The sequence below is a fragment of the Olea europaea genome, unplaced genomic scaffold (assembly GCF_002742605.1).
Source record: "Olea europaea var. sylvestris unplaced genomic scaffold, O_europaea_v1 scaffold1707, whole genome shotgun sequence".
In the NCBI taxonomy this organism is placed as follows: Eukaryota; Viridiplantae; Streptophyta; class Magnoliopsida; order Lamiales; family Oleaceae; genus Olea; species Olea europaea.
This window is the reverse complement of record NW_019234759.1, coordinates 169,510-187,731: the sequence shown is the minus strand read 5'-3', so window position 1 is coordinate 187,731 and position 18,222 is coordinate 169,510. Positions and strand designations below refer to the sequence as shown.

General features: G+C 31.0%; 1 protein-coding gene across 2 annotated transcripts; it reads left to right on the top strand.

The window, feature by feature from the left end:
- The first annotated feature begins 1,065 nt into the window (after positions 1–1,065).
- LOC111377675 (UPF0613 protein PB24D3.06c-like) lies at positions 1,066–4,329 on the top strand. Of its 2 annotated transcripts, none has more exons than XM_023000802.1 (6): positions 1,066–1,197; positions 1,309–1,374; positions 2,712–2,857; positions 2,962–3,070; positions 3,821–3,885; positions 3,991–4,329. In XM_023000802.1, exons 1-6 carry the CDS (start codon positions 1,081–1,083, stop codon positions 4,136–4,138), a joined length of 651 nt encoding a protein of 216 aa, XP_022856570.1. In that variant the 5' UTR covers positions 1,066–1,080; the 3' UTR covers positions 4,139–4,329. The 2 variants fall into 2 exon arrangements, with proteins under 2 accessions (XP_022856570.1, XP_022856569.1); XM_023000801.1 differs by having other exon boundaries at positions 2,944–3,070.
- The last annotated feature ends 13,893 nt before the right edge of the window (positions 4,330–18,222 follow it).

The window sequence follows — 18,222 nt, the reverse complement described above, 5'->3', positions numbered from 1 at the left end:
CGGCGTTAGGAGCGACGAGAGCCGTTGGCGGAGATCGCGGTAGAAGGATCGCAGGCTTGGAGAGACCGAATTTCTGGAAGAGGAATTGGTTTGTCGGCAATGGATTGGTCGATAAGCCATTTAGGTTAAATGATAATGAGATTAGGTATTGATTATATGGGTTTTGGTGTTATTGGGATGATGTAATTAGGTTATTGGATTGATGTAATTAGGTTGGAGGTGACGGCTTGGTTGGGTATTTTATATAATGGGCTAGGGTTTGCTGTTGGTGTATGTGATTGCAAGAATTGGGCTGGTTTCTTATGTGGGCCGATTGTAAGTAGGTTTGAGTGTTAGGGTTAGACTTTGTGGAACAGCATGCAATTTGTCTGGCAGCAGCAACAGCAAATGATTTTTTTCCTAGAAACTAATGAAAAGACAAAATTGAAATTTTCGGGCATGAACAGTAACAACTTTTTCTTTTGCCCTAAAGAACTGAAAAATGAAAACTGATGCTCTTACGCTAAATCATTTTCACTTGTGCTGTTCCAATAAATTTTTTGTAGAAGGCAAGAAGAATTTTTGAATTGTAGATTAAACTTACCCAAGTTTTGGCTCTGATACCCAATTTGATGCAGTACCAATAGAACATGAAACAGATATATAAAAAAGATGAGATTAAAAGAACGGTAGAAGAAGAATTAGCAGAACAAATAGAAGAACACAATTACATGGCAAATTAGGTTTAAATAACAAAACAAAACCCTAAAGAGATCGGGCTTGGACCAAACCCCTTATACAAGTCCACTAACATAAATAATAGTCCAACTAAAATAAACAAAATAAAAGTCCAAATAAAATAAAATAAACGTAGGTGGATGATGATGTCAACATCAGGTACATTATGTTATTTGTGCAAGCTTTCAATCAGTATTTGCTAATTATTACGAGTTAGTTCATGACCTCATGGTCTGACTTTACTTTGAATCATGTAATATTTCTTGCTGATATAGTGTGCTTCAAAATGTTGGCTTTTTCTAACATCACGAAATGTGATGTTTGAATGCTATATTGTAGTTTCACTTTGTTTGCTAAATTGTTATGTTATTGCATTGTCTATTAAAGGATGCCTTGGAGCTTGATCAATTGATAAGTTACTTGATAAACAAAGAAGATTCGGAAGGTGTGGTACTACTTGGACACAGTACTGGCTGCCAGGTAATTAATTTATTCTTTGAGCTTAGATCCTGTGTTTTGATGTAATTCTGCTTTAGCCATAAAAAATCAGATGGCACGTGACATTCACGGCATATGCTTTATTGTGTATAGGATATTGTGTATTACATGCGTACCAATGCAGCATGTTCAAGAGCAGTGCGTGCAGCCATTTTGCAGGTAACTCTTCCATGTAATTGGTGTTTAGTGTTTATGATGTTTATCTATTAGAGTTTTCAGTGATTTGAACTTTTGGCGTGTGCATCTTAGTATAGCATCTAAGTTCTAACTAAGCTTACATTTGGAGAAGCAAACGAAAAGTGGTATCTGTATGCTGAAAATGATTATTGGTGAAGGCAGAAACAATCTAATCTGAAATTTATATTTGAAACATTTTGTATCTTAACTGAAAATGGTACAGGTTTTGTACAAGTCAATTTGGGCCTTCGGCTCTCAAACTTGATGCACAATGAGGTTACAGAATAAGAAAAATACTACTTTCATGTTGTATCTGAACTATTATTCTATTTAGCAGTTGAGTGTTTGGTTGGAAGCATGCAATGGTGGTTAGTATGGATGCTCAATATGTGCATGCACATCAGAGTTTGTATCTTCGACACGTGATTTTTCAAAAAAGTACCTACACGACACGCCATCGACACATTGAATAAATTCTTTAAGCTTCTTCATTTATACAGTATAAATTTAGTTTATACTTGATATTAATCTTTCTTATATAAATATTTTAACTATGAGTGCATATTTGTTATTTACAAATAATTTTTAGTTAAAAATATATAATATTGCAAAAAAGGAAAGAAAAATGATTATGGTAGAGTGCCAAAAGAGTGTTGGTATTGGACGCGTGACGGACACGTTACTATAGTTAAAGTGTTTGTGCTTAGAGGTTTGCATCTACGTTGAGTTTAGGGTAGAAGTTCTGTTTTAGTCATCATAAGTTGTTCCATTTGACCAATATACTTAATTTTATTTTTCTTTTCTCACTTTCTAACTCTACTTATGAATGGGGTCTTTGAAAACGCACATGCAAATCACGTATGAAGATTCCGTGCTACTCAGCTACCGGCATTTTACAATAAATCTCACATTTGAAACCATTTCAATTTTAAAGGATAATATGGGATAATAAAGTGTAATCATCATTATGAAACATAACAAAAAGTTTATTGACCATAAAAGTACCTTACCTTTCATTAAAGTGATAAGCAAAAAACGAAGTTGCCCATAGGGTCAATAGATCAAGATCTAAAAGTTATTGGATCTTCAATTTTCTGGGATAAGGGTTATTTATAATGCTTTATCCAATAGCAACTTGTCAGCCTTGCATATAATTTTGATTAATTTTATGCCTCTAAAATTTGATAGCCTCTTTACAATAGCGTGGAGGTGGATCTTGGCCATTATTTCAATGATCCTGTAGTAAATTGCTTGCCTATATTACTTCGATGTCGTGCTTTCAATTTCATCATCTACTATCGCATTGATTAACTATTCAGGCTCCAGCGAGTGACCGGGAATTCAAAGCCACTCTCCCGGAAACTGCTTCCATGATTGATTTAGCTTCAACGATGATTAGTGAAGGTCGAGGATCAGAATTGATGCCTCTGGAAGCCAATCCAGATTCCCCAATAACGGCCTATAGGTGAGAGTTGTAGAAATGTGACTTCAAATGCGGTTCTCTGCATTCTCTGTATGATTTGATTTTCCAACAATCTGTTGAATTGTCAGCACTATTTTGTCATGCAGGTATCATTCGCTTTGTGCATACAATGGTGATGACGACATGTTCAGTTCTGACTTTAGTGAAGACCAGTTGAAACAGAAACTTGGACACATGTCCAACATACCTTGCCTGGTAGGATTGACTGTTTAAATAAATTAGAGTATGTTTGACTAAGCCTAAGAAGTTTACTAATAAGTAGAATAGTAAATTTAAGATAAATACTTCTTTATCTAATTGCTCATATTTCAATTATAAGTAAGAGTTACTTTAGAAATGTATAACTTTTTTAACTTAAAAAGTAAGGAGAAAGTAACTTATCCAAATGTGTTCAACAACAAAAAGGTTACTTCGAATCAACTTATACTTACTTTCAAAGTTAGCCAAACATGCTCTCAAACTAATATTGCTTTATAGTTGCACTTGAAGGCACCACATTCCACAGAGGTCTATTTAATCTATATAATATATGTATTGTTTATACGATTGGAAGATATACGTGCATATAGCTAAGATACAACACTTACAATTGGAGCATTATTTATGGACCCATGTAGTGCAACGGAAGAACAGCATTGATGATGACTTTTTTATTCTGAAATAGGTTTTAGTTTGTACAATGATTCCCAAGTTCATTTAATGAACTTTAGTTTTCTATTTGCCGTGATAGTGGATACTTCTAGGGGTTAAAGGGGATTGATTTTAGCCTATTTTGAACCAAACCGAGTATATGATGTGCAGTTAATAATATATCAGGACACTGTATGAATTACGTGTTAAGTGGACAAAAACTTGAATGTAAATAAGGATGTAAAACGAACCTCATAATACGTCTTTATAATCACAATACCTTGTTTGTTTTGAGAGAATGCTCTTCCTCTGTAGGTGATGTTCTCCATGGCTGATGAATACGTACCAGATTACGTGGACAAGAAAGCATTGGTCAATAGGCAAGAACGACTCTTTGTATAACTTGCATCCATACGTTCTAAGTTGAATTCATTTTTTTGGGGGTATTTTACTTGTCTCTTCATCCGTGCTATGAACTTTTCCAGGTTGTTCAGAGCAATAGGTGGTGCAGAAAAGGTTGAAATCAACTATGGAAACCATTCACTATCTAACAGAACTGAGGAAGCAGTCCAGGCAATAATCGAATTTGTAAAAAGAGACGGACCCAAAGGATGGGATGATCCATGGAGTTAATACGATGCACTTAAGTTTTTCTGTATGAATTTTTGCATTACATTAAAGGTTTGAGCATTGAATTTGTTTCATTGTGTAGCTCAATTGAGATTGATACATTATGCAGAAAATTTCCCATTGTAGCAGCTGTTTGTCAGATTTATTTGGTTCGAAGATGCTTCACATGGAATCCTAGACACCCTTCCCTATCATTGGTCCTTATGGTTTTACATTTTTCGCACATGTAGACTTAGGTTAGTTGTTTGAAACTTGAGAGTTAATCAGTTTTGAGAGTTGCAGAATACGCGATCTTAGTTTACATAATTAAGTTTTTGTACAGACTTGTTTTGTGTACTTAAAGTCATTAGTAACTAAGTTAGCGAGTGCTTGTTTGATACACACGTGTGAAAATAGAATGAACAAGAATTGATTGATTGGCAGTGTTGGAAGAATTTTGTGAATAGTGACGCCAAAATAAGTATAATGATGGTTTTTTAAATCCGTGCCGGAAATTGGAGAAGAAGAAAGTAGGGACAAAGTCGAGGCAAGAGTTGGACTCTTTGTCCTTAAGTCGAATTTGCCCCGCAACGGTGCTTACGGATTTCGGCAATCGACTCCCAAAATACAACGGCTACACTTGTGTTTATAGCATTCCAAAACACAAGTACAACGAACTAAATTTAGGTTTATGTACTCCAAGGATGAAGGAAAATCAAAATAAATGAAATGATTTTGATTTTGGATAGAAGAGAGGATGAGAGATGTTTTGCATATCAAATTGTGAGAAATAGGACACCCAAAGGGTCCTATTTATAGACCATGAAAGGGTGTGGACGAAATGGTTGAGGCCAAGTCATGCACCCTTTCCAAACAATGCACCTTTATGAAAAGGTGTCTATTCACGTCGCACGGTCAAATATTTTGACCTGATTTTCGTCCTTTTTCGTAATTTCTCATTCATCCGATATTGATTTTCGAAATGCCAAATATACCCTTCAATACATGCAGAGAAATCAAAATTCTCTTTCGGGGGCGTTGCCCCTGAGCCCCCACGGGGGGAGGCTGCCCCCTCGACCCCCGCGACCTGACTGGACAGGTCGATCCCTGTTTGTGCGCCCCGAAGCGGCGAAGTGGCAAACAATTTTGCCTAAAGGGATTGAGTCGAGCTTTTGAGTATTTGGCCGAAGTCGATACGAAATCACTTTAATCGATTTTCAATTCTCGATTTATTTAACCAATATCCAACTGACAGTACTTTTCAACTTGTGGAAGATGTTTGAAACTTTTACGGTGTTTGGAATCCCACTTTCACGTGGGCATGTAAAGTCCTATGTAAAGATGTGTAATTTTGGAGTCTAGATCTATTTTTCTTATATCTGTTCGGTTGTAGTCTTGATTGTTTCTCAAATCAAATTTTGACATGTCAAACTTCAAAATTTTAGTGGGATATAGAATTTTTTTTTTTTTCCATCAACTTCTATTGACATTTATAGATTCTGCATACATATGTATGGCTTTGGTATAATTTTACGAACTTTCATTTTTAAACACTTATTTGGTATAATTTTACGAACTTTCATTTTTAAACACTTACAATTTAAGCCCACAATTAATAAATGTTTCTTGATTGAAGCCATTGAAGAACTTGTTAGATGCAGAGGATTTAAGCTCCAATAAATTAAAGATTATATGGAAAATCCTACTTTGACATTCATTTTGAACAAACTAGTTGACATTTCATGATGTGCAAAAAATCTAGCCATTAGTTTGAATAAATTTTACTCAAATAAATGTGCAGATTGCTTGTCACATCATGAGATGTCAACAAAACTGTCAATGTAGCAACTAATATTATATTAGTTCAAGTCTAATTTGTTAATGTCAATTTCTATAACAGTCGATTGAGATCGTACTTTCAAATTAATTAAAAATGTCTTACAGTTTATATTTATCGATGACTACATTCCCAAGAATTTTTCCCGTCGAGCAAAGTTCCGTTTGTGTTACTCTGCCCGGTAATTATGATGTCAACTGTTTGAATATGATTTATTTTAGCTACATTTGACATTATGTGAGTGGAGCTTGGGCAGTTTTCAGTGATTTTTTAGTACATGGGATCTGATTTAGGCATAGCAATTGGACGATGAATTCATTTGCAAATAATATTTGTTCCAATTGGTTGGTTGAGCGAGCACGTGTTTATGTTTCCTTTGTGAAAAATACCAGATTGGAGGAACTATTTTCTCTTCGGATGAAATCTCTTCACTATTTGAATATGGTGGGTTTGCCCCTCAAGGCATAGTCTAGTGGTGCAAAGGATAGAAGTGAGGTCATCTCGCGCTTTGCTGGCAGTCGCAGTGTGGGGTCTCGATTTCTGAAATGTGAAATTGGACTCCTTGTAAGCGTAGTGTACAGACAACTCTTATTTCTTGGCCTGTTGGAACACATCTCGCGATTTACCTCCCTCACAAAGCTCTAAGGGCGAGGCGGTAGGGGACCCTCAAGATTGGGGTTCAACCATTTTTTTTTTAATATGGTGGGTTGATTCTAGGAAAGGAATAATAAATGAAGCACAACGGTTCCTTTTCACACAACAGTATCCTCTTTAATAAGCATTCTTGTTGGATAACATTAATAAATATATCTTTATTTGGTGTGCTTAATTAAACAATAAAAAGTTTTGACTTTTTGCAATTCATATCAACAATAGAACAGCAAGGCATCAAGATAGTCATGGTTAGGCATCAAGATAGTCATGGTTGGTTTTGTGAGCATGGCCCTTTACATAAAATAATCTATCAATCACACGAATTTAACGGAATTTTTTGGAAATAAAATGAGTTTTTGAATAGTAAATTTTTGAAGAATGTATGGTTAAGTATGAAAAAATTTTGAATTTACGTAAAGAGTTGTTTACTGTGTGAGTTAAAAATGAGTATGGGAAAAAAAATTGAAAAAATGATTGTCAAACAAGGGCTTATTTAATTTTATCTTCTATATAAATTACTTGCTCAATTTTATAAATATTAGGAATATATTCAATTGGAAAACGTGACACGTGGTGAATTAATTCACTTTATTATTTTTATGATGTTTGTTGAGAGTTGTGAGTGTCAAAGACGTGTGAATTACAACGACATTTGAAGTCAATTAATAACCTACCCCAACAAAAATACATTAGAAGAAAATAATGAAAATGTCTGATTTCTCATTTCACATTCTCAATATTATATTCAAAGGATGATTATTTCTTTATATGTTTGAATCATTATATTTTTTTAACTATTTGTTAACACCCACATTCTCAATATTTATGTATGATGTATATATGTAGATCCTGGTGGTGGTGGATGGTGGTTTCTTGGTGGCGATGTTGGTATTGACGGTGGTATTATGAATATATTGGGCTTGTCATAGTCGTGAAAGTAATAGATCAACTATTTTTTTTTTACTTAATTTTCAATTATTATTTTTTTCAGTTTTCGGCCTTTTTATATTATCTACTTAAGTGGATGTCGTGTCGTTTTTTTTTTTTTTTCTAGTTATCTTATGTTTGTAGTAAATGGAAGTGCATTTTAGTCTTTTTGTAAAAATAGGTTGACATTTTAACCGTCAAACAAATAGAAATTGACCAAAAGATTATGGATAAAGCTATTCTACCAAGGTCATTCTACCAGATTTTGTACAGGTTACTCACATGAGGTGGGTCCCGACCTCATTAAAATAACACTTCAAAAATGCACCATTCCCCCTTGTATGTGAGTAGTCGGAACTCCCACCCTGGCTGAGCAGCAAGATCCAAAGATTATTTTTGCACAATGAACATTTTGGGTAGGGAGTTTTATGCCAATATTTAAAGTTAGGACTAGTTGCTAAATTCGCCAATTACCTTTTAAAGTAAATATTTATTGGCGAATTTATCGTTAATCTTGTTCGAGGCGTAAAATCAAGTGTTGATAAGTTCCTTAAATCAAACTTTTTCCCTTTTAACCGAAACATTGGAAGCACTCTCCTATAAAACACATGATGTGTTTGTTAATAATGAAGCAAAGAGCTAAAATGTGGTGGTACCAAAAGGAAATTCAAAAGCTTGTAACGCATTAAAAAAACTCGTTCTACACATTACATTTGTAAATTGATAATAACTCAAACTATAGACTTTTTTCAATTATATCACTTCTTTTGGATGATGGCCAGATAGGATTGTAGTCAATATTTAATGGCCACGTCAGGTTGTAATATTATAATTTGATAAAATTGAACGAATTGACCAATTCAAAATTAATCTATAGTGATTCAGCCCCGTTTGGCCTCCGTTAATTTTCATTTCATTACATTCTATTTTACTCTCTCTTATTTTTAACTACACAATCTTTCATAAAATGATATTATACGTCGAAAAATTTTCCTTTTTTTTCAACTATTCATTTTCATTTCCATAAAATGGAGGTCAAACGGGAGCTTTAATTTACACAAATTAAAATGGAAGGATCAAATTTTCAATTAGATCAAATTACATTGACCGTAAATTAAATTCGCCCTTTCATAATCCTAGTCATAAATTCTATTTTTGTACATTAGAGTCAATTGATAAATAAGATTTTTGATTCATAATAATTAGTTATAATATGTTCTTTCAAGAAAATACTTTTTATCGTTTTGATAACAACGAAAGCAATAGGAGGAATGCATTTGGATCAAAAAGTATAATATGAGAGACACGTGCAAGCCTTCTCAAGATAAGTATTCGTTGTTTCCCATCACTTTTTAATTAATATATATTTTTAGATAGTAATGATTAAACAATAATAATGTGTGTACATTCGGGTTGACACTCCATACATATAGTGGTGGCATCCGAGCCTAATAAAACAATTGTGGCCCCATTCTCATGCGTGTGGAGTGTCATTCGGAATATCAATTCGAATGTATACATAGCAGAATCGATGATTAAAATGTTCGAATATATTTGAATAATATGAGGAATAGAGTATTGAAACTTTCAATTCATTAGCAATTGATGAAATACGTAGTTGAAAAATTATGGATTTCATAAGATGTTTAGTTAAAATTATTTATTGACTTAATTTAGACTAAAATTTGAATTTTCCTACCAAATAGGGTTAAATATAATTATTATAAATTTAAATAATGATTTTGACTCTTTAAATGACACGTTATGATAAATGTGTAACCCCAACCCCACTCCAACCACCCAACACCACGCCACCCCGCGAGTCATGAAAGTTTCATGATGTGACGTAATAAAATCAAACAAACAGTGATCCCAAAATGAGGCTGCAAAATATAAACCAACATGTGGCAATTAATAATTGGGAGTCAGCTATTTGCTTTGTCTTCAATTGAAAAAGAAAGTCGGATTTAATGATGGTTTGAAGTCCGCTACGGAGTTGAATTTAAATCCCGTTTCAGATCCGTAACTGATTGTCCCACAACAGAACGGACATTGGCGTGGGCTCAATGGTTACGTGGCAGCCCGGTAGCCAACGAGTGAAAAAAAACAATAAAGATAGAGATAGGCTCAAAAATAGGTAGACACGTGTCGAAGCGTAATTGGACACTTTCAAAGAAAAAAGCTAATTAATTTCTGCCAAATCAGTCTGTTATTTGATTTTTTTCTTAGCCTGTCTGAGACTTCACTATTTGTACATTCGGGATTGACATTTCCCTCACAAGAGGGGGCTCCGCAATTATCTTATTACATGTGGGCCTCCTTCTCTTGTGAGAGGAGTGTCAACCTTGAATGTACAAATAGCTTTATTGATATATTAAAAGTGGGGATGGTAGAAAAACTTTTAAATACCAAATCTACCCCTAAATATTCACCTATATGCCCACTATACCATCATAATTGGAACACCAATTTAATTCATATGTATCATTTAGTTTAGAATTAATATATTATAATGAGTGAAACTAACATTCAATTATATTACAAAAAATAAAAACAAAAACAAAAACAAAAACAAAAAGAAAGCAATGACTTACCATTCTATTGACCATTTTGTTCTTAGAATTTTTATTTTCCACCAACGAATCAATTTTTATTTTCATCAACAAAATCCTTATTAATTTTCAAGATTTACATGATAATTCATGCAATTTTTATTTTTCATCACTAGAGCAATTTTTAATCTTCACGCTTTACATTATAATTCTTCTATTAAGTTATTATTTAATTGAGGTAGCAAATATTTTAAATGTTGCATTAATATATTAATGAGGACATTCAATGAATAAAAAAGAAATTACACACGAAAATCCAATGCCTAACGTTCAATTGGTTTTTTTCTTTATAATTTTTAATTTTCATCAACAAAGCCCTTCTTACCAATTTACTTAATATTTATCATTTGATTTAGAATTAATATAAGTGGTGAAATGTTTAATTGATATTTACTAGAATTAATATAAGGAGTAAAACTGACATTCTATCGACAAAGTAATTTTTAATTTTTATCAACAAAATCCTTATTAATTTTCATGATTTACATTATAATTCATCCATTGAGTTTTTATTTTTCATTAACAAAGCAAATTTTATTTTTCATCAACAAAATTCTTATTAATTTTTATGATTTACATTATAATCAATCCATTAGGTTATTATTTAATTGAGATTAAAAAATTGAAATGTTGTATTAATGAGGTAACAAATGTGCTAAGGGTTGCATTAATATATTAAGTGGGACATTCGATCACTAAAAAAAAAAAAAAATTGTGCACAAATAAGTATTATTGTAATCACATTATATACATAATTTCATAAAAACTTTATATTATATATATGTAATTGTAATTTTTCTTTTAACAATATCAATTACCTCTATTATTTTAAAAAATGATATTAGTAATTCAAAAATAGTACATATATCATTTATCGATACATAAGACGTGTAACGCACGTACTTACTACTAGGTCAAAAAAATATACCAAGTTAAAGTGCATTCAATATTTTACTTTGCAAAGTTTAAGTTTGAATATAAATTGATCACTATATTTTTTATTCTTACAATTTACAGATTTTATAATTCATGATTTACTTATTATACATATATTTCATAAGATTCAAAATTTATAAATTCCTAAAAAATTTAAGTTTTACTAATCATTCACTATTAATATTTTCAATATGCACTCTATTTTAAGGAATCAATTTTTATTTTCATAAGTCTAACAAACTCTCCCTCTTTAAAAATTAAAGAAATAAAGTGAGATTGGCTCTTTAAATACAGAGAGTCCCACTTTTTTAAAAGAGAAGCAAGTAATAAAAATGAATAAAAAAATCTAACATCATTATAGGCTCGTATGGGATGGATTTTGAAAATTGATTTTTTGACCGTTAGAAGAAAAATGGGGTTCACCTGTGAGAGAAGAAGTCAAAAATTACAGCTGGAATGGAGAAATAACGGTCAAAAAATTAATTTTTTGAGATAAAAAATCCCTTCCAAACAAGCTGTGTATAAGAATTAGCAAAATAAAGAGTATTTATAGTGTGTTAGTTGACTACTCTCTCTTTTATTTTAAAAATAAAAAATAAAAATCTAAATGCTCTTTATATTTCAAAATAGGGAAAAAAATCATAACTAGGAAATTAAGTGTGCGTTTGGTTTGCATTTTCGTTTTTTTTTGAGGGGACATTTTTCGAATTATAGAAAACGTGTTTGGTTTTTCATTTTGTAAAACAGTTTCTCAAAACAAAAAATTAAAAAATACATTTGGTTTAAAATTTTTAGAAATTGTTTTATGGCATTTATTCAAGTAAAATGATTATTTAGTAAAACATAATAATTTTATGTTAATATATTACTAGATTATATATATTTCAACTTGGTGAATTTACTGTTTTTTCTTACTACAAAAATAAAATAATAAATGTTTATAAATTGTTTTATGGCATTTATTCAATTAATTTGATTATTTTAGTAAAACATAATAATTTAATGTTAATATATTACCAGATAATATATATTTTAAACTTGGTGAATTTACTATTTTTTCTTACTACAAAAATAAAATAATAAATGTTTATAAATTGTTTTATGACATTTATTTAATTAATTTGATTATTTAGTAAAACATAATAATTTTATGCTAACATATTACCAGATAATATATATTTTAAACTTGGTGATATACTATTTTTTCTTGCTACAAAAATAAAATAATAAATAATAAATGTTTAGAAATTGTTTTATGGCATTTATTCAATTAATTTAATTATTTAGTAAAATATAATAATTTTATGCTAATATATTATCAGATAATTTATATTTTAAACTTTGTGATTTTACTATTTTAAGAGTGCTATAGAGCATACCTTACACAAAAAAAAGGAGCCAGAAAAGGACGTGTTTTGAGCGTTTTCCGTATTTTGAGTTTTTAAACAGAAAATACTCAAAATGGAAAGAAAAAAAATCCTTTTGATTTTTCAATTATAAAATTTTCCTTATTTTCAGATATACATTTTCGGAAACGAGTAATCAAACGCGTTTTAAACATTTTCGAAAATTAAAAACGGAAAATGACTAAAAAAGGGCAAAACAAACGTTCCCTAAGTCACTCATTTTAAAAACAAAAAATAAAGGTTTCAAAATTCAAATTTCGGACATCTATTAAAATTTATTTTATGGTTACAATTTAAATTTGAAACCTTTGTTTTAAAATTTTAAATTTTGACCGAAAAATAATATGTGACTAACTAAATAGTTAATATGTCAAAAATTATTTTATTGTTACAATTAAAATATTTTATAGGTCACAATTTGTTCATTGCTCACAAATCAAAAATTTATAATTCATAATTTATTTATCGATCACAAATCACAAATATTATAAGTCACAATTTATTATACAATTACAAATTATTAAATTATCGATCACTAATTAACAATTTTTTAGGTTACACATTATTTTTTTATCATGGTTTATCTTTTTCATCAATCACATATTATTTATTAGTTACAGATTATCCAATCTAATGGTCACATTTAACTAAATAAATTGTGAGCACCACGTCACCACTGCTTCTAGTAGCACCGTCGCCGCCACCACCACCACCTTCTGATAGCAACATCACCATTTCAAGAAAATCAACACCGTCACTTCTAGCAAACCACCATTTTCAACTTCAATCATAGCCACCAATAAAATCATAGCCACCATCAGATCCAACATAACCTCCGTCACCGCTAAATCCAACAAAGCCACCACACAACCCCTACCCACCAACTAAAAACACTACTAAAAAAATCCACACAGATCACGGAGCTATAAATCCTTGCCACGGCACACGGTAGATCTCAACTACAACATACGATAGGACTAAATTAGGAACGGAACAAGAGGTAAGAGTTAGTGAGTTGAACCAATGGTGATCTCACTTACAGCGGTGGGATGCTCACTTGATCTCACACAAGAAACAGTACCACCCATAGCCGCTCTGATGAGAGTAAATGTAGCGGTGTCGGTACTTCTCGCTCTGTGCATGACACTCGTCGTAGTCTCTCTGACCGCGCTCATCACCATTGCTTAACCATTGTATGGAGAGAGAGAGAGAGAGAGAGGGGGGGGGGGTGGGGGTGTAGAGAGAGAGAGAGAGGGTGGTTGTAGCTGTATAGAGAGAGAAAGAAGATATTGAAAAATAATTAGTGTTTGATAGGGTAAATGGTTGTCGGGTGGATATGTATAATAATTTTTATAATATTATTATTATTATTTAAAATTTTAATTATATCTAATTTTTGAATAAACAAACTTTGGATCTGATTCTTAAAGTTGGATCTTAAAATATATGGATGAGTGTAATTTCCACTTCAAAATATGAGTGTTGCTAGATATATGCTATGAGCCTTAAGGAAACTAAAAATAGGTAGTTAGACAATGTAAATAAATAGAAACACTCACCAATTATGGGACATGTATGTTAAAATGTTATTTAAATGTATACTAGTTTTTCAGGTAGTGATATTATAAAATTACACGTTTCGTATCACAAGTAAAAATATAGCTCGAGCATGGGTTGTCATTCAGGTCGGGCTCGAATATACAAGCAATGTACATGGACCATGTATCCCAAAACATAGAAAAGTGTAAAAATATATAATTTCAAGCAGACCATGTTAAGTATGCAGGTCACTTCAACACTGGAAAATTGAGTCGCGATGTCCCTTTTCGACTTACATAAGTAGATCAAATTAGATTGTATAGAATTTAGTTATTGTAATAAACGTTAGAGTAAACCTATAGATCAACAAACAAATTGTGAAATGGAGGTCACGTGGTCAATACCACAAAAAAAAAAAAAAAAAAAAAATTGATATCGAGGGATGTCTTTGTTACAAATTATAGATCAATTTTCTTGTTGAGCCCTCGTTTGGTTTAGAGTAAAATCAGATTTTAATTTAAGTAAAGTCAAACAATCAATATTAATCATATCTTTCATGGATTCCACAATTTTTCAACCATACATTTCAAAAACTTCTATCAAAATCTACTAAAAATCTAATTTTAATTCTCACCAAACATCCTCAAGACTCGAGAGTATAATTAATGTTTTTAATTTTCTAATATATCCCTTTTAAATGTTCCTTGGTATCAATAAACATGAACTAACATGATTCAATTCAGGGGCTTATTAGGGGAAAAAAAATAAGTAAGTAAAATTATCGTTCCAACATATTTTAATTAAATTTTCTTAGTTTGTGTGAAAATAGAAACAAGTTTATTTTTATGGAATTGATAAAATAAAAATTATTGTTCAAAATTTTTTATATTAGGGGCTTGTTTTGAAAGAAATTAAAATGATATTATAATAAAGAGAAGTAAATGGTTCTCACAAAATGTATGTTTAATAAGTTGATATGAACGTGTGGTTATAAGTAATGTTTGACTTTGTTCCCAAATATGTACTATTAAGTTCAACTATAGCTAAAAATCAAATTTTCAATAGTTTTGATTAAAATTAAAAAGTTTATAAAAGTTGTAAGTTCAATTAAGTGCATGTTTGGTGGGATTTTTTTCCCAAAAAAATCAATTTTTTAACTGTTAGTTTATTATTCGAGCCGTCATTTTTTATTTCTTCTCTCACAGGTAAGATTCACTTTTCTCTATAACAATCAAAAAATCAATTCTCAAAATCACTACCGAACAAACCCTAAATGTGTGGTTAAAATTAATTAATGATTTTGACTTTAATTTTTATCATTTTTTTAGTTAAACCAAACAAAGGCTAAATTTCACGTACGTTCTTCATCAAGACCAACATTGTTTCGAATATAGTTAATTAGCCCCTATTTGAGTCACATTCTTTGAAAAAATACATTCTTAACACAGGATGTTGACATCATTTCAACTAAACTTTTTTCAATAAAATGATATTATACGTAAATTCAAATTTTTTTTTTTATTTTTCAATCACACATGTTCCATCAATACACTATTTAAAAATTTATTCTTACGAAAAGAATGGAATTCAAACAAGCGCTTAAATTCAAAGAAATGAAGATTAATTCATCTAGTCGGGGGTTGACAAGTGAGAAGAATGACCCAATCATGATCTCGTCTGGCTCTGCAATCGATTTAGGTGAAGCTGGAATCTACACGATGATATTCCTGTATCTTGTAATGTAAACACTACAAAATCGAGTTTTTTCGTAAAAGTGAAAATAAACATTTGAATAAGAATTGGTCATAGTAGAGGAGACAAAAATAGATGGGCCCTACAACTTGGATTAGTGTTTGCCTGTTGGGGGACACTAACACGTTTGGTGGGCCCATCTGGTCCAAACCCACCCACGACCGACGTTGATGGCTCTCCATTCATATATATGTACCTTTTTCAAAGTTTGCCAATGTGTACTTTATAGCTTGTTTAATTTCCATTTTTTTAAAAATTTTCTTTTTAATTGTACATTCTGTAATAAAATAATATTACACGTAAATTTAAAATTTTTTTAATTTTTTAATCACACATTTTTCATCAATCTATTATTTTAAAATGCATTTTTCCAATTAAATGGTGCTCAAACAAATCCTTAAAATGGTGATAAAAAATTACATCGACAAGTGGAAAAATAACGCCATAATATAAGTTGAAAGAGGCAACGTCAAAATCAAAATTACAATGCACACTCGATTGTTAAGTCAATTTCTTGGGACCATTTATTGACCTATTATTATGAGCTCATCGTTTATCATTTTTTAAGTTCGAAAGACGTATTTCAAAGTTTATCAAGAATATTTCGAAAGGATAACAAAATCTCTCTTGACGAATGAAGAAGTGTAATTGGTAAATAAACGAACAGAGGTAGCGTCAAAATAGGAATTAAAAGGGAAAAAAAAATAGCAAATTTGTAGTCAAGAATGCACTAGTTTTAAGATTACAAAATATATTTTTCCAATTTAATGGGGCTCAAACAAGTTCTATGAATTTTTATAGTAGTAGTTACTACTCAAAAGTGACATGATATGTTACTTTTAGATGATAAGGGACATAATAATTTTTAACAGTGATATATCCTAACTCCTTTAAAAATGACATTTGCTTTTTATAACAGATGAAGACATTAATTTTATTTATATATGAAAAAAATACAAATAAAATAATGTTGGACTTTTTTATTGGTGTTTGTTATTTTTTTAGTATGTGTCATTTTTTTGGAATTTCTGCCACTTAATTGAATTGTTTCCTCATTTAATGTCACATAAACAAATATTGTTTAATCTTTCATAAGTATGTATTTACTGTTAGTTCATTTGAATTTCATTTAAGTGTCTATCTTTTTCTTTTTACAGATTAAAATTTAGCCGCTGTTTAGTATTGATTAGAATTCAAATTTTAATCTAAGATAAAATTTATGAATCTCACAACTTTTTAACCACACATTTTATCAATTTTTATCAAAATCTATTTAAAAACTGATTTTAATCCCTTTGAGAAACCTCCCGATTTTAAAGATCACAAGTACCCGGATAATGTTTTTAAATTTAGAAAAGCTCTTTACGTTTGAAACAACTTCCAAGAGCTTGGTACGAACGGTTGAGCAAATTTCTTCTTTCAAATGGTTTTTCAATTGAAAAAGCGAATACTAAACTTTTTGTAAGAACTCATAAGTAGGATATGCTTATTGTCCAAATCTATGTTGACGACATTATTTTTGGTGCTACAAATATTTGTCTTTGTGAAGAATTTTCAAATTGTATGAATTAAGAAATTAAATGAGCATGATGGGAGAACTAAAATTCTTCAAAAGATGGGATTTTCATAAACCAAGATAAGTAAATTTGAGACATGCTCAAACGATTTGAGATGCGTAACCTTAAGCCTATGAATACACCTATGAAAAGATCTCTAAAGCTTGAAAAAGATGAGCATGACACTCCGGTTAATGTCACGAAATATCGAGGTATGATTAGATCCCTTTTTTATTTAACTGCTAAGAGGCCGGATATTATGTTCAATGTATGCTTATGTGCTGGATTTCAATCTAATCCTAAGGAATCACATTTACGTGCGGTAAAAAGAATTTTTAGGTATTTTAGTGGAATTAGAACCTTAGGATTTTAGTATCCAAAAGACCCTCATATTGACCTAATTAGTTATTTGGATGCCGATTGAGCCAAATGTAATGTTGATCATAAAAGTACTAGCAAAAATTGTCACTTATATGTTTTGCACTTGTGTCTTGGTCTAGTGAGAAACAAAATTTCATTGCACTTTCGACCACCAAGGCAGAATACATTTCGACCGCAAGTTGTTGTGCACAAACACTTTAGATGAAACAAACTCTTTATGATTTATACTTATCATATGATCATGTGCCTATTTTGTGTGATAACACTAGTGCCATCAACTTGTTTAAAAATCCCGTCTTGCATTCTCGGACTAAGCATATTGAAATTCGACATCACTTTCTTCGTGACCATGTACAAAAAGGAGATATTGTGCTAAAATTTGTAAAAATTGGGACACATGATCATTTCTCGCATATTCGAAGAGGTATAGGTATTATAGATGAAAATACGGTGGTATAATTTTTTTATGAAAATCTTGCATATATGTCTTTTTTTAATAATCATATCT

Excerpts from the sequence above, each read along its gene's own strand:
- LOC111377675 (XM_023000801.1), top strand. The coding sequence starts at position 1,081 with ATGTTATTGCATTGTCTATTAAAGGATGCCTTGGAGCTTGATCAATTG. Across the intron at positions 1,198-1,308 it reads GACACAGTACTGGCTGCCAG|GATATTGTGTATTACATGCG; the intron begins GTAATTAATTTA and ends TATTGTGTATAG. Across the intron at positions 2,858-2,943 it reads TCCCCAATAACGGCCTATAG|CACTATTTTGTCATGCAGGT; the intron begins GTGAGAGTTGTA and ends TTGAATTGTCAG.